Genomic DNA, 16,852 nt, shown 5'->3' on the forward strand with positions numbered 1-16,852 from the left:
CATGAAGAGCAAAAAATTTACAAATGAATGAAGCCATGATGTCAAATTATTAACTCAGCAGATTCAAGTTTTGCAAGTAAATCTAATACAAATTGCTATAATTGCTAGCGGCGCCCAAATCACGCTGCCGCTGAGCCTAGCTACACAGGCCACCGAGAGGGAGGGCTACTAAGTGACCGGTACACTAACTAAACACATCAGGGTCCTACCTCGAAAAGATAGAGGGGGGTGGGGGTGTGTGAGTCCAGGAGAGTCTCGAATAATACGAACCTCTGCAGAGCGGAAGTCTATCGCTAATCAGTAAAGAAAGCAAATCAAAGGCCTTGACGAGATCATCGAGAGTGAGTGTGGGTGATGTTTGGATAAAGGGTAATGGAGATGCTGGTGAGGGCAGAGACGGTTACTCCATCAAACCGTCTATATGGCGCGCGCAAGCTGCAGTGGGTGAAGAGCTGAAATTGTGGAGGGAAGCAGCAGCGGAGGTGCCACATGCACCGCCACCGACTCAGTCTCGGCAGCTCGTACTAGGGAGTGGAGGTTGTAGGTGGGATCACTGAGGTCTCGTTCAAGGCGTTGAGCACGGCCTTGAGCATGTCGTATGTCTTGAACTCGTACTTCATGCCGTTGACCGTGAAGCTGGCGGCGGTGCCGTCCTCGCCGAGGTCGTCGAACACGACGCACCGGTCGTCGGGGTAGGCCTTCAACATCTCCTTCACCTGCAGTGCAACATTACATGTAGGGTCGTCCACACACGGCCTAAAGCGCTCTAACGTTGGAGTACGCTTGCGCCATCTAGGAGCAGCCTAGGGCTCCAAACAAGACGCGACAGTGCATGCATGCTCCCATTGACCGAGTTCAACGCCTAATTTCTTTAAAATCTATATCGGGCCCACCTAATATGAGCGACTGCTACAAATACACAAAATAGAGCGCCGTTCTAGCACTTTACTGGCATGTGGTCGACTGTACTATCGGAGACAAGGGCCTCCAGGACACATCCTTTGAAGCCCACGGCTCTGTCAATAGATGCTGAATCGAGACCACACTATTGGAAAGGATAGTTTGACCCCCTAGCTCAATTATGTGGCAGTGAATGAGCTGACAGCTGAAAAATATCACACCTGAATGTGTGAATATATCTTTTCGTGCGTCCTGCAGACTTTTGTCCCCGATACTGAGGGACAGACAGAATTATTTGACATCACGCGTAATCAATGTTGAGAACATGGGTAAAAAGCCGAAGCAGCGAAGCTTGATGAGGCCCATATTCCCTCTAAATATAGGTTTGTGAATTTCTACGGGTCTGCAGGAAATTCTCCAGCTTAACAGAACAATTTGGCATTGCAACGGTTAGCGCACCTTACGAAGATAGCTAACTGCTTTTTAAACTGGAGCTCAGTGATAGTTAACGCAGAAATTTCGACCACATTGGGTCTTTTTATGAGCGTTAACGTTCCAAAGCGTACGGCGCTTTCTCATTTAGCCACCATGAAAAGGAGAGGTCGCACTCGGGGTTCGATGTCGTGACATGGTGCTCGCACCATAACCTCTTAAACACCAGCTTGCCCTCATAGACACAGCGCAGTTTCTAGAGACGTGCCATTAAATCTACTGACTGCCCATGAACACGAGTTCCGTGCTTACGAAGCGCTCTGGCCACTCGGTTTTACTACAGTTAATTTTTAAAAAATTCATTAGAAGGAATCACCTTTAGTTCGGCATTGATATCATAATCAAAACAAGTGCATATAAGCCGCACATCATACTTACATTATATTAAGCATACATCCATAGTCACGTTAGTGACTCTTTATCGTGCTGGGGAAATACCTAATTCACACACATCGAAAGACATCAGCGCCTTCAGAATCAAGCCATCAAGCTCATGTCAATCAGTTCATTTCAAACACACTCTTTGCCCCTCTATCACAGCATGCGCATACTTCCAGTTTAACAATCATTCGCTGTGAAATTAGCCATCATTACGTACAAGCTAATCAATCATCACTCTCATATTTATGGCTTTACTAATCAGCTTATAAATACTATCCTACTAGGTTTCAACAGCGTAATGATCTTCTTTTGCCTAAATTGAGCACTAATTACGCAAAATTTACTGCAATGTTTGCTGGCATATCCAGTTGGAAACTTTACCATGTGAAATTAAAGCATCGTTTAGTGTGCACTCATTTAATCATCGTATTAAAGAATATTTATTCCATATGTTGTGCAGTTCACATGTTCGAACAGTAATAACCCTTGTTTAATATTTTATTTTGTCTGTATTACGTACCTAAGTTGTTACTGTATACACCTTTGGTTGTGTTTTTTACACTTATTGTTTTCGTCTCTTTTCGTAGGTTGTATTTTTATGCGAATTGGTTGATACACTGCTTTCCATTGTTCGGCAGTTCACACCGCTCGCTTTGCTCTAATAGGTCCCCCCGACAGTCGTGTACTAGGGGACGTCTTTCTGTGCTGATTTAATTGTACCAAATAATATTGTTCGCGCTACCGAATAAGTTTGAACTTGAAATATATACAATAATGTGCCGCACTGCACGTCAATGGGGCCAATGTGGCTAGGAGGCTATATGACGTCACCATATATGGCATTCCGTGAAAGTAAAGACTGTGCGGTTGGGGATGGGAGGATGAAGTGAAGGGCTCAGGCTCTTACAAAAGTTTCTTTAGACAGTCTATAGACTCTCCACAGTCTTCTGTATATAACGTCTATAGACACACTATAGGCAAAACCTACAGACCAGTCTATAAGCAAAACAAATCCTATGGAAAGTCTATAGACAGTCTGTAGATTTATGGCCATACACTTTTAGCAGACCTTTAGTAGACTGTAACAACTCGGCCAGGGGAAGGGAGGATCAAATGAGGGGCTCCGCCCTTAGAAAAATTTCTTCAGACAGCCTATAGACTCCTCATAAACTTCTGCCTACATAGTCTATAGACACACTATAGACAATCCCTAGTGAACCGTCTATAAGCAAAACAAATCCTATATACTGTCTATAGACATTGTGCAGATTTATGGCCATACAATTTTAGTAAACATTAAGTAGACAGTCTAAAGACTATGAATAGACAAGAAAAAATATCTATAGGAAGGCAATAGAGTCTATAAGAAGTGTATAGACACTCTATAGACAATTTTTATAAGGGCGGCACCAGGGTCACTGGGTTTCATTAATGTCGCTGCAGCTACGTCTCTGGCCACGTGACAATGGCATAATTTCGTACGAATGGCTATCAAAAGCCCTTTTAGAGCTGTCACCGTAAATGTGTTTCAGGGCTGCTCGGCGACAACTTCAGGCAGGCCGGCTCACCTTGTACCCGAGCGTGTTGCCGTCATCGTAGGCGAAGAAGCTCAGCAATACTCCGCCTCGAACCAAGCGCCAGATGTGGGTGTGCGTGTTGTTGTCGAACACGTAGGCCATGCTCTTTTCCACCACCGGATACCTGACCGTGTTGTTGCCCGCGGTAAACTGCGCAAGGGGACATCCGAAAGCGCGTAAAGTTAATTACTTCTTCCAATGCAGCATCATGAAGTGCTTAAAGGTGCTGTGAAAGGGGTTCTCAACAAAGGTGCGATGTGCCTTGATGCTAAAGGACGCCGCTTCACAAATATCCTCCAGCATGATATAATTAAATGCGTTTTGTAGAAGCCGTTATCTGTAGTCGAAATTTGAATTTTCGCGTCTTCGCGCCTTTCTTTCTCCTCTCGTCGCATTTTCCATGCTGAAATGTCGCCGCTCCTCCGGCGGCCGCTCGCACTCGCCCCCTCCGCCGACTGCCGACGCGCGAGAACCAATGAAAGCACTCCGCTGCTGACGTAACGAGCGCTACATGACGTAAAGAGCGCGGATGCTGACGTAACGAGCGCGGATTCGGGCGGAAGCCCAGCACCGTAGGTCGCTGCGAGACGCGGAAGCAGTAGTTTTAAAAATTGCACTGTAAATTATCGGCTCGCTTTTGAGGTCTTGTACGCGGCATGAACGCTCGTTGGCCTATACTCTACATAATTCAAGCACTTTATAGACAACCCCTAACATCCTTTTCAGGAATTCATTAGTAATGCAATTCTGGTATTATTTCTTTTCCAACAAACGAGTTCTCAATTTTCTTCCTACCCTCGATCCTGTGTGCAGCTCGTGCTAGTAAACGCTCTCTGAACGAAGCGGTATTGCTAGCTTGGCTGCTGTAGGCAAAGATGCAGGGTGTGCTAACGCCAAGTGCACACAGGACTCCGGAGAACAACTAGGCGGCGTCCGGGTTCGAAAGGTTTATTCCAAATGAAGACTTAAAAAAAACAGCAGTTGGTAATAATAGGCTGTTGCTCACAGTCTCCTATATATCTGCGCTAAAAAAACCATAGCAGTAACCGAAATAAGCACACATATTCTCACGTCCTTTAAAAGCCAAACTTTACAACTTCATCTGACGTGATGGGTTCTGTGTTTGGATAACCAAACAAAAGCTTAAGCAAGAGACTGTCCTCTTGCTGCGGAAGAAATTTCTGTGGCTATCATGAGTGCGGGAAGTGCTTCACACTGTACTGTGCAAGTACTATTCGACAATACTACATCCACGGGCACTAGCAGTCTCGTCATTGTAGATCAAAGCAGAAATTTGAGCCAGTTGCTAAGTGTTCATTGTGCGTCACTACAGCAATCAACAATGGGGCGGAAAACACAAACAAGCTCTTTGTTGTTGTTCCAACCCCGTCTTCGATCCCAGACCTGGCGAACAGCTTTGCTCGCAGGCTGCCAACCAAAGCCGTTTTGGCGTCCCAGATGCAAATCGTGAACTGGCAGAGGAGCGAATCACACTGTGTATCGTTAGAAAACACCGGCCCGAACTACGTTAGTCATCCCAGTTTAGTGCACATTACAGATACAGAAGGCATTGGTAAAACCTTAATACATGGGATTAGAGCATAGTGGACCAAGGAGCCAACGCGTGTTAATATCTTAGCTGAAATGAAGCAGAAAGCTCAGGGACAGGTCGTGTAATGCGAAGGAAAAACAGCCGGTGGACAAAACAGAACCAGGTGGCGGCAGAAAGCTGAGTGAATGACATCGAAATCTCGGAAAGTTTTGCGACACTACAGACGAAAGCACAGCTTTTGGTTTCTGCATCGATGTTGTGGGATACACGGGTATCCCCTCCTCGTCCCCCGCGCCAGCGGCGACCGTGACCTATACGGGCGCGCTGGCCACCAGGAATGTGGAGAGAAGGCACCCCCGCGACTCTGCTCATTTCCGCCCCAGCACTGACGGGACGTCACGGCAGCGCGTCGCCTTCTGCGGAGAGGGTAGCACGCCTAAGCTTGACGGTAACGATTTGCTGCGAGGGAGGCAATGACCGAGGGGATAAAAGGCGTGATCGCGCGGCGGGAAGGTCTCTCTCGCCGCCGGACCTGACCTAACTACCCCACGGACCCCTTCCGCTGCCCGCCGGCCCCCGAACACCAACGCCGGTCGACGTCAACGACTTGGTGAGCTACTGAACATCTATTTTACGGATAGAACATTCTTCCGCAGTGTGCTTTACCTCGCGTTAGGATAATAAACTATTTCCTAGCGTGCCCTGCCGTTGCCTATTTCGTCCGGACCTGCCGTGGCTGCGACTCTGCGCCACGGGTTGGGGAAACGTGTTGCGTGCTAAAATAACGCCTGCGTGTAGCTTGCACGGAAGCTCGCCTTCCCGGCCGGCTGGACGCAGAGTGACCCCATATCTTGTCGCCCGAACGTGGGGCGAACTAGGCAATCGAGCAGTGACCTTTGTTGGAGCGAACGACTACCGTCGCCCTAACAAAGGATGGCAGCCGACAGGAGTGACTTGCAGTCTTTGTTTATGCTGTCAGAGCCAGCGGCACATAACCAGGGCTCCCTACTTGACGCGCCGTTGGAAGGGTTTGAATTTGTGAATCTTGGGCGTTCCACGCGGAATAGCCGAGTAACATCCCCTGACGCGTTGGTAGGACTTAGGCCTGGCATGGGGGGCTCCACATCGGGCGCCTCGCCGCTCCGCGGCGCGAACAATGAGGCGGCTAGGCCACATCATTCGACGCCATCAGCGGCTGCGCCCAACTCCGGGGGGGTTAGTCCGCAATCATCCGAGGTGCTCTTGCAGAACGCAATGCAGGTTATGCAGAGTCTAGCGGGTATTTTGCAAAACAATTTGCAAGCCCCGGCCCAGTCGCCACGTGTTAGGATAGACTTGCCTACCTACACGGGGTACCACGACATTGCGGGAGCAAATGAGTACCTCGACCGTCTGCTGCATTATCAGCAAGTGACAGGAATCGCAGACGCCGAAATGCTCGCGCGTGTTGTGCCTGTTTCTTTGACGGAGCAAGCGGCCCGCTGGTACCGACTAGCCGGCAACCGAGCGAGGACAATGGAGGAGTTTTGCGCAAGCTTCCGCGACGAATTCCTTCCCGCAAACTATGAGTGGCGTTTGAGGAGAGAGCTGGAGCTCCGAACCCAGCACCCCGACGAGTCTCTGTTAGAGTACGTCCGAGCGATGGACGAACTTTATCGCCTCGCTGACCCTCGCGCCACGAACACGGAGAAAGTTGAGCGTGTCACGAGACAAGCGCACCCGACTTTCACGGCTTACCTGAGAGGAGTCAGGTTCAGAGATTTGGATGAGCTGGCAGCTGAGGCGAAGCGCATTCAGGGAGACATCCTCTCTGCGCGAGCGTATCGGCCGCCCCCACCCGCATCGCTGTCACTTGAGCCGCGCTGCGCGTGGAATGCCAGCTCAGCGCGCAGTCCATCTAGAGCTGAAGCGTCAGCACAGTTTGCTGACGAGCGTGTCCCAAGGGGTTGGGAGTTGACCGACCGCGCTTTGGACCCATTCAGCTACGCGTTGCGAACAGCACACGCTGCCGCAGAGCGGAATGAACCGAGGCGAGATCGCGAGGCCGACACGCGGCCCCCACCATCCGCGCCGCGAGTTCGAGATGACCGACCGGAACGGGGCGACCAGCGCCTAGCCCGTCGGGGCCCGGGCAACCGTTGCTACCGGTGCGACCAGCCGGGACACTTCGCCCGCGAGTGTGGCCGCCCTCCCGCCCGTGACCAAACACGGTCGGGAAACGGCCAAAGCCGCCGGTGATCGCCCTTCGATTCCGCGCGGCGTGCACAGAAAACCCCGGTTTGCTAGCGCCTTTGGCATGTCGCGTAGGAAAATCTGTTGACCTGTCAGCGCCGTTCATTGAGCTAACAATAGCTCGAAAGAAATTCACCGCGTTACTAGATACAGGAGCAAGCGCTTCTTTGTTCGGTGACGAGGTGTTAAACCATCTCCGCGAGAACAAAATCCGGCTGAGAGAGTGCGATACCACTTTTCGCCTCGCGAGCGGCACAGCGCAATCAAGCGGTGCAGCTAGGATAGTGGTTCGCTGGGAAAGACGCGTGCGGCGACAACGCCTCGTTCATCTTCCCTGTTTATCCGTTCCTGTAATTCTTGGACGAGACTTCCTAGCCAAGACAGGTATTGTGATAGACATCAGCAGCGGAGGCTACAGGGAGCGCACATCAGGCGCCTTGAAGCCTTTCGCGAAAGCGCCCGCGGTGTCGCAGACCATTCAGACTCCGAACGCGGCGCGAGCGGGGGGAGACCGTGACAAATCCACCGCGCCAGCCCGAGATCCAGGAGGCGAGCGGACCATCGCCGCTGAGGGAGAGGGCAGAGAGAAGGTTGCCGCGGTAGAAAGCTGCTCTGCCGCGCAGGGAAGGTCAGCGCACCCCTTGTTGTCGGAAGTGAACAGCGTGACGGAGAGGGAGAAGGCACGTTTGTCATCGCTCCTCTACGAGTACAACGCGACATTCACTGACCGTCCGGGCCTCGCTACCCTAGTCAGGCACCGAATAGACACGGGTGACGCACTGCCTTGGAAGTGCAACCCTAGACCAATTATCTTGGCCAAGAGAAAAGCACTGGACAGCGCCTTAGACGAACTTATCGACACTGGCGTTGTTGAGAGGTCTAACAGCCCTTGGGGCTTCCCGGTAGTCTTGGTTCCAAAGAAAGACGATACATATCGACTTTGCGTGGACTACCGCAAGCTGAATGAGGTTACGAGGCAAGACGCCTACCCTCTACCCACCATTTCTTCCCTAGTGTCCAACCTAGGTGGGGCGAAGTACTTCACAACGCTCGATGCTAGCCGCGGATACTTTCAGGTTGAAATGAATGAGCGGGACAAGGAGAAAACTGCTTTCACTTGTCACAGAGGCCTTTTCCAGTTCAAGAGAATGTCTTTTGGTTTGGTAGGAGCACCCGCTACTTATCAGCGCCTAATGGACCGTGTTCTGGGAGATGCGAAGTGGCAACATGCGCTCGCGTACCTAGACGACATCGTGGTGTACTCGAAAACGTTCGAGGAACACCTGTGCCACTTGAGGGACGTCCTAGAGAGGCTGAGGTCCGCGGGAATCACTTTGAACCCGAAGAAGGCACAGATCGCCGCGACCCGAATAACACTGTTGGGGTTCACGATCGACAGAGGCCGCATTCTGCCGTGCGACGATAAGCTTGAGGCTTTGCTTAAGTTTCCGTCGCCCACAGATATAGCCGGACTCAGGCGCTTCCTGGGAATGGCGAACTTTTATCGCCAGTTCATCCCAGAGTGCGCAGCGCTGCAGGCGCCTTTGACAAAGCTTTTGAAGAAAGGCGAGCGCTGGAGTTGGGGTCACGAGCAAGAGGATGCACTGCGCAACCTCACCAAAGTGCTCGCTGACACGGCTGAGTTGCAGCTACCCGACCTAAACAGGGAGTTTGTGATTCAAACCGACGCAAGCGACCTGGGCTTAGGAGCAGTGTTGCTTCAGGAGCATGAAGGCGTTCTCCGTCCGGTAGCTTTCGCGAGCCGTTCGTTGACGCCGGCAGAGAGAAACTACTCGGTGACAGAGAAGGAATGTCTCGCGATAGTTTTCGCTCTGCGTAAGTTCGACTACTACGTCGATGGGGTGACATTTGTGATCGAGACGGATCACATGGCGCTCACGTCGATGGGGTGACATTTGTGATCGAGACGGATCACATGGCGCTCACCTGGCTGAGACGACTCAGCGAGCCGAGCGGCCGCCTAGCGCGTTGGTCCCTGTTGCTGCAGCGTTACGACTTCACCGTGCGCTACCGCAAAGGGAAAAACAACGCTGTGGCTGACGCACTCTCGCGAGCGCCTGTCCAGTGCGAGGAAGGTCACGCGACCGACCGCCCGACAGCCGGGGAGAGCGAGGGACTGACCCGAGCCGTAGCCCATGTAAGGAACGCGGACCAACCGTTGATCCAGGGCGAGAGCGTGAACCACGTGGACTACGCGAGTTCCGTGGGGATCGTGTTCAGCAGAAAGGAGCTGCTCGAAGCTCAGCAGAAGGATCCGTTTTGTCGAAAGGTGTTCGACGGGCTCCGGGAGCCGGGCGGCAGGGCCGCCGCGCACAAGGAGACAGCTGGTTTTGCTGTCGGTGCGGAGCGCTGGGAAACAGCTGGTAGTGCTGTGAGCGCGATGGATTCGTATCTGCTGGATTCCGACGGCGTCCTGCTGAGGTATATCCCCTCCGAGAACGACACAAACGAGGCGTTCAAGGTGGTGATACCGCGAGTATTGAGAGCAGCACTGTTACGCTACTTTCACGACTCGTGCATCGCTGGGCATGCAAGCCGCCCCAAGACTTACACTAAGTTGTGTCGCTTTGCTACCTGGCTTGGCATGAAAAGGGACGTAATACGCTACGCCCGCTCGTGCCACGTGTGCCAAAGTGTGAAGCCCCGAGGCGGACGACCACCCGGCCTCATGCACCCGATTAACAGCCAGACTCCCTGGCAAATCGCGGCGTGCGACATCATGGGACCGTATCCTATGACACCGAGTAGGAACAAGTTCTTGCTGGTGGTCACGGATCACTTCAGCAAGTGGGTTGAACTTTTCCCCCTTAGAAAGCTGACGGCACGAGTGATCATGGAGAAGCTGATGGACGTATTCACCAGGTTCGGTTTCCCAGAGCAGCTGATAACGGACAACGCGTCCTACTTCACTGCGAAGGTGTTCGTTGATTCGTGCGCTGCACTCGGCATTAAGCACAAGAAAACGACCACCTATCATGCTCAGTCGAACCCCACGGAACGAGTCAATCGCAACGTTAAGCACTTGCTTGTCGCGTACTCTGAGAGGCACAAAGATTGGGACTCCTATCTGCCGGAGATCGCGTTTGCTTTGCGTTCGACCGTTAACCGCTCGACTGGGTATGCGCCGTGTTCTCTCAATCTGGGTAGAGAGCTGCTAAATCCGATGGACCGGATTCTATCGGACAGCAGGAAGACGCCAGTCGCTTCGTCAGCACGAGCTGAGTACGCGACGCAGCTGCGCGCTAAGATGACGGAGGCCTTACGCAAGGCTCGCCGCAACCTGAGCACCGCTAGGGCGCAGCAGAAAGCACAGTACGACCGCTCGCACCTGGATGTTCACTACGAAATGGATCGGGCCGTTCCGCGTGCGAGAGAAACTTTCCTCGCTCGTTTACAGGCTCGAGGACTTGCGGTCGAAACCGACAGGCGGACCGGTGCACGTATGCGACCTGAAACGTTACGTGCAGCGAGATGAGTGGGTAGAGGACACAGCCCGACCCGCGCCGCAGTCGGACAACGAGATCTGCGATCAGCCGGCGAACCCCGCGTCCCACTATAACTTGCGCCCTAGGCAGAAACAGAATCTGCCTGCGCAGCCTAGAGCGAGGGCGCGAGCCGGCAGGCAGTCTCGTTAGATGCATGAACGTACGGGCCGCTCATGCCGATCAGTTGCACGCAAGACTGACTTGCGCTAACCCTCATGACTCTCGTGAGGGTCGAACAGCCACGCAGCACGCGCTGCGGGAGCTGGCTACATCTGTGTTGACCTTTTCCAGCGCAGATGGAAAAGAAGCAGGCACAACCCAAGCGCCGGCGGTCACCCCCGACGTCCGGACGAAGCCCAAAGCACCCCTCGCCGCATCGCTGTCACCCGGCGGCCACCCCACCGGGCCCCGGGCGTGCTGGCCCGAGGCACTTGGGCCCCCTCTTCGGGCAGTCGCCGCGCCGCCGCCAGGCTTCCCCCGCCACCTTGGGTCACTCGCCGGCTCGCTCGCCACTCGGCCAGCGCCTGCTGTCCACCCCGCCAGCCCGAGGCCCGGAGCCGCCAGCAGCGCAGGCCCCGCGCCAGCCGCCCAGGGACGTGGCCACGTGGACGTACCAGGCCGGAACGGACGCGCCGGTCGGCTACGTCTCGTGGCGGCCGTGGAAGCGGCAGGAGAGGGCGAAGAGGCTCACGCCCCCGGCCAGGCTGTTTAACGTCTTCCGGGGGCGCACCGTCGCCGACGCGGACCAGCGGGCCGAGGGCGTGTCCCTACCCCTGTCCCCAGGAACCCTGCTGTGCCCGTGTGGGGCCGTGATGCTACACGAGGAAGCCCACAAGGCGGGGGACCTGCACGACCAGAGGACGCGCGGGGCCACGACCCGAGACGAGCGACATCCAGCGGCGGCCACTCCCAGCGCCGCGGCCCGTCAGATGCTGGCGCGAGCGGGCCGCGAGGCCGAGTTCGTTGAGTGGCTCCTGCAGGTAGCCGCCCGCCACGCTGGCGGCCCGCCGGAGCCGAGCCTTGGCTCGCAGCCCTCGGCCGCGGTGGCTCCTCCGTCTTCGGCAGCGGCGCCTCCTGCCCCGAGTGACGAGGCCCGGGACCCGGACCCCAAGCGGCCGGCCCCTGCGCTGGCGGCTGCGGAACTGCCGGCGCCCGACACGGAAGCAGGGGCCACGCCAGCGGGGGGGCTAGAGATGGACCTGGACCTGTGGTCCACCGAAATTGAGTAAAGCTTTTTGTGCCTGTTTCTGTGTTCGGGAGGCTTCTTAAGGAGGGGAGGATGTGGGATACACGGGTATCCCCTCCTCGTCCCCCGCGCCAGCGGCGACCGTGACCTATACGGGCGCGCTGGCCACCAGGAATGTGGAGAGAAGGCACCCCCGCGACTCTGCTCATTTCCGCCCCAGCACTGACGGGACGTCACGGCAGCGCGTCGCCTTCTGCGGAGAGGGTAGCACGCCTAAGCTTGACGGTAACGATTTGCTGCGAGGGAGGCAATGACCGAGGGGATAAAAGGCGTGATCGCGCGGCGGGAAGGTCTCTCTCGCCGCCGGACCTGACCTAACTACCCCACGGACCACTTCCGCTGCCCGCCGGCCCCCGAACACCAACGCCGGTCGACGTCAACGACTTGGTGAGCTACTGAACATCTATTTTACGGATAGAACATTCTTCCGCAGTGTGCTTTACCTCGCGTTAGGATAATAAACTATTTCCTAGCGTGCCCTGCCGTTGCCTATTTCGTCCGGACCTGCCGTGGCTGCGACTCTGCGCCACGGGTTGGGGAAACGTGTTGCGTGCTAAAATAACGCCTGCGTGTAGCTTGCACGGAAGCTCGCCTTCCCGGCCGGCTGGACGCAGAGTGACCCCATAATGTTTAGTGGCGGCCTGAAAATGTTCGTTGTCTTCCGGTTGGCTTCAAGGACTAAGATGATGCGACGGCTCGCTAGTCTTCAAATTACTGAACCGCCATGGTTATGGTGATTTAAATCTATGACGCCAGGACGGCTGGGCTAACAGCGTCCTGGCAAATGCGTTCAACCGATCACGCTGATGATATGAAGGTTCTTTTAAAGAATGTCAAACAGAGGGACTTCATTAAAAGCAGCAAATGTTCAGGGTCTTAATGCAATCGCTGGAGAGGTGCCAAGATGCAATTGGGGGACTTACATTCCAGGCGTCTGAAAAGCATGCTATGCAGCTTTCCGCGATGTGATACACAAACAGTGTGATGAATTTGGAAAATGGGTGCGCGTAAAAGCTCGACTGCAAGCGGAAAACAAGCGTACGATACACACAGAGAGGGATTTGCTCGTTGGGTGGAATTTGCTCCATATTGCCACACTGCGAGCGCCGCCATGCGGCCGAGCGGCATGACTGGGCTCGTGTGAGAGCGAAGAAGAGGACGTTCCCGTTCGAACGCGCGCTGCTGGGTTTCTGGCCTTCGGATTAACAAAAGCCCTTTTTTTTCGTGCCGCCCTACGTTTGTCGGCGACATTTTGGTGGAGGTGCTGGGTATCGTTCCATGAACGCTCACCCCGAGGGCAACTCTGACGCTGATCAGCGACGCTTGGACACAACACCCGTCCACAAAGCGAGCCGCCGCCTGCGAGGCCTACAACCCGAGTTCGGCCAACTGACAGCGCCGGTAAGGGCCATGACATCCACCGCGGCTAGCCAGACAAGTCAGCACTCCGGGAGTGCCCCGCCATTTGTCCTTCACGCACCTCGATCGCCGCCACCGTTCCACGGGGACAGGTTCGAGGACGTCGAAGACTGGTTGGCCAGCTTTGACCGAGTGGCGAGTTTCAATGAGTGGGACGGCGAGCGCAAGCTGCGCAACGTCTACTTTGCTCTGCAGGACTCGGCCAAAACGTGGTTTGAGAACCACGAAGCTTCCTTTACCACCTGGGAGGCTTTTCGTCGAGAGCTGCTAGCGACATTTACCAGCAGCGAAAGAAAAGAGAAAGCGGAAATCGCCCTGCGCTCGAGATCACAGCAGCCGAACGAGGGCGTCGCGATGTTCATCGAGGACATGACGCAACTGTTCAATCGGGCCGACCCTGCTATGCCCGAAGCCCAGAAGGTACGACACTTAATGCGTGGCGTAAAAGAGCAGCTGTTTGCCGGACTGGTCCGTGACCCGCCACGAACAGTGTCCGACTTCACCAAGGAGGCAATGGGTATCGAGCGCTCTTTACAGGAACGGGGCGCCCACTACGGACGTCAGGCTACTGTAGCAGCCTCTTCCCAGTCCCAGTACACGCCTACGTCGCTGCCCGCCGAGGACCTTCGGGAACTTGTAAGAAGCCTGGTGCGCGAGGAACTGGCGAAACTTCGCTTTGAAGCTCCACAGGTCAGCGTCGCTGCCATTACGGACGTGGTCCGCGAAGAAATCCGACGAGTTGTGCAGCCACCCCCAGCTCCACATCCGGCGCCCTCCGTTATGACGTACAGCGAGGCGCTACGAAGTCCCGGGCCAGCGATGCGAGCCTTTTCCCCCATCGCTCCTGTGCAATACCTGCAGGAGCCAATCGCAACAGCACCCTCCGTGCGGCAGGAGTTCAGGCCCCCCGGGAGCAAAGCGCACGTTTGGCGTACGCCAAACAATCGGCCGCTCTGTTACCACTGCGGAGAGCCTGGCCATATCCTCCGCCACTGCCCCTACCGCAGGATTGGTTTAAGGGGGTTTTCACCTGACTCACCTCGACCACGCTACGGTGAAAGACCACGGGATATCGAACAGTACTTGGCTGAAAACGTGCAATCTTCGACCTCGCAGCGACGCCAGTCCCGATCGCCATCCCCAAGGCGGTTCTCTTCGCCCGGCCGCCCGTCATCCTCTGGCCAGTTCAGAGGTACGTCCCCACGCCGGGAAAACTGAAGACGGCGTCCTCTGGGGGTAGGACCGCTGCTGCCGCAGACAGTGAACAGCCTCCATCCGACGATTTTATGCGACGACCCCACCCGCCGACCTTAAAGACGATCCCACCGCCGACCTCACCGACAACCTCAGCGACGACCCCATCGACGACGGCACCAAAAACCTCGCCGACAAATTGTCAAACAATTGTTTCCGCCGCCGGAATTCTTGTTGCCGCCGATGGCTATGACGTATCTGCACTCGTCGATACCGGAGCCGACTTTTCTGTCATGAGTAGTAACCTAGCCGCAACCCTCAGAAAGGTTCTAACACCTTGGCATGGGCCGCAGATACGCACAGCTGGTTGCCATGTGGTAACGCCGGTTGGCGTCTGCACCAGCCGTATAAAGATCCGCGGTGCAACTTTCACAGGCTCCTTCGCCGTGCTACGAGAGTGCTCTAAAGAACTGATTCTCGGCATGGACTTCCTTAAAGAGTATGGGGCGGTCATCAACCTGCATGAGCAATTGGTATCGTTTTCGACACAGCGAGCCGTTGATACCGACCCCGAGGCGCACAGAGCACCATTACGCATCTCTGATGACCACACAACGATACCGCCGAGAGCAAGCAAGTTTGTCACAGTCCAGTGTGATACCAGCTCCGGTACTCGGGGCATTGCCGAAGCGAATATGTCGCTGCTACTGTCTCGGCAAGTTTGCGTTGCTCGCGCCCTTGTCGACCTTGTTCACGCGCGTACCACGCTCTTAGTGACAAACTTTAGTTGTGAACCCCAACATTTGACGAAAAACACGGTGATTGCCCATTTTGAAGAACTTGGCGAACATGCCGGCCAATGTGCCTTATCAACAACGGCTCCCGAAATAGCCGAACAGGACACTGCAACAGCCATTAGGACCGACGTGAACCCTGACCTTCTGACCAATCAGAAACGCCGCGTGGAAAGCCTTATTGTCTCTTTCCGCGACTGTTTTGCATCAACATCCAAGGTTCGCCAGACGCCAATAACTAAGCACCGTATTATCGTCGACAGTGACCAGAGACCGCTATGTCAGCGTCCTTATCGTGTTTCGTCGAAGGAGCGCGATGCTATCCGCCGCCAAGTTGCCGAAATGCTCCACGACGACGTCATACAACCATCGACGAGCCCCTGGGCGTCACCTGTTGTCCTCGTCGCAAAGAAGGACGGCAGCCTACGGTTCTGTGTAGATTATAGACGCCTCAATAACGTTACCAAAAAAGATGTCTATCCACTGCCGCGCATTGATGACTCATTAGACCGCCTCCGCCATGCTACCTACTTTTCGTCACTCGACCTTCGTAGCGGTTATTGGCAAATCGAAGTCGACGAACGTGACCGAGAAAAGACCGCCTTCGTTACTCCTGACGGACTGTACGAATTTAAGGTGCTTCCTTTCGGCTTGTGTTCAGCCCCTGCGACGTTCCAACGTATGATGGACACCGTATTAACTGACCTGAAGTGGCAGTCCTGCCTTGTCTATCTCGACGACGTCGTGATTTTCTCCGACACGTTCGAGGAGCACCTGAAACGTTTGCGTGCCGTCTTCGAAGCAATTCGTTCTGCGGGCCTGTCTCTCAAGCCTGAAAAGTGCCACTTCGCATTTCGGGAGCTCAAGTTTCTTGGCCACATTGTGAGCGGTCAGGGCGTTAGCCCCGACCCAGAAAAGACCGCCGCCGTTGCTGCATTTCCCCAGCCAACAGATAAACGAAGCTTGCGGCGTTTCCTGGGGCTTTGCGCCTATTATCGGAGGTTCGTTAAAAACTTCTCCAAGCTCGCAGAGCCGCTGACTCGCCTGACAAAAGACTCTGAACCCTTTTTCTGGGGCCAAGATCAGGAAAAAGCTTTCATGGAGCTTAAGGCCCGCCTCCAATCTACGCCTATCCTTGCCCACTTCGACGAGCAGGCCGACACGGAACTGCACACAGATGCCAGCAATGTGGGCCTCGGTGCGGTGATTGTGCAGTGGCAAGACGGGGTGGAACGCGTGATCGCATACGCAAGTCGCACTTTGTCCCGTTCCGAAGTGAATTATTCCACAACGGAAAAGGAGTGTCTCGCTGTTGTGTGGGCAATCACAAAATTTCGCCCATACCTGTACGGCCGCCCGTTTCGAGTCGTCAGCGATCATCACTCCTTGTGCTGGCTTGCGAACCTCAAAGATCCATCGGGGCGACTTGCACGGTGGAGCCTTCGGTTGCAAGAGTTCGACGTCACCATCGTGTATAAGTCGGGTCGGCAACATAGCGATGCAGACTGTCTCTCCCGAGCTCCTCTTCCGTGCCCACCAGATGAGTCCGACGACGATTC

The 16,852-nt window shown here is 54.8% G+C and overlaps 3 protein-coding genes across 3 annotated transcripts in view; 1 reads left to right on the top strand and 2 right to left on the bottom strand.

Annotated features, from left to right (window-relative positions):
* Positions 1 to 16,852, bottom strand: part of LOC144101480 (uncharacterized) — a 252,786-nt gene that overhangs the window by 152,335 nt on the left and 83,599 nt on the right. The window lies entirely within an intron of this gene.
* Positions 79 to 16,852, bottom strand: part of LOC144101486 (uncharacterized) — a 38,404-nt gene continuing 21,630 nt past the window's right edge. The window contains exons 8-9 of the mRNA XM_077634665.1: positions 3,342 to 3,500; positions 79 to 716 (exon numbers count right to left, since the gene is read on the bottom strand). Of these exons, the coding sequence (XP_077490791.1) occupies positions 525 to 716; positions 3,342 to 3,500 (351 nt within the window). The 3' untranslated portion in view covers positions 79 to 524. The remainder of the gene's footprint in view (positions 717 to 3,341; positions 3,501 to 16,852) is intronic.
* Positions 10,578 to 12,018, top strand: LOC144101482 (uncharacterized). The gene has a single exon (XM_077634662.1). It carries the CDS (start codon positions 10,937 to 10,939, stop codon positions 11,867 to 11,869), a length of 933 nt encoding a protein of 310 aa, XP_077490788.1. The 5' UTR covers positions 10,578 to 10,936; the 3' UTR covers positions 11,870 to 12,018.

This window comes from Amblyomma americanum, chromosome 8 (genome assembly GCF_052857255.1).
Source record: "Amblyomma americanum isolate KBUSLIRL-KWMA chromosome 8, ASM5285725v1, whole genome shotgun sequence".
NCBI classification, from domain to species: Eukaryota; Metazoa; Arthropoda; class Arachnida; order Ixodida; family Ixodidae; genus Amblyomma; species Amblyomma americanum.

Excerpts from the sequence above, each read along its gene's own strand:
- LOC144101482 (XM_077634662.1), top strand. The coding sequence starts at position 10,937 with ATGGAAAAGAAGCAGGCACAACCCAAGCGCCGGCGGTCACCCCCGACG.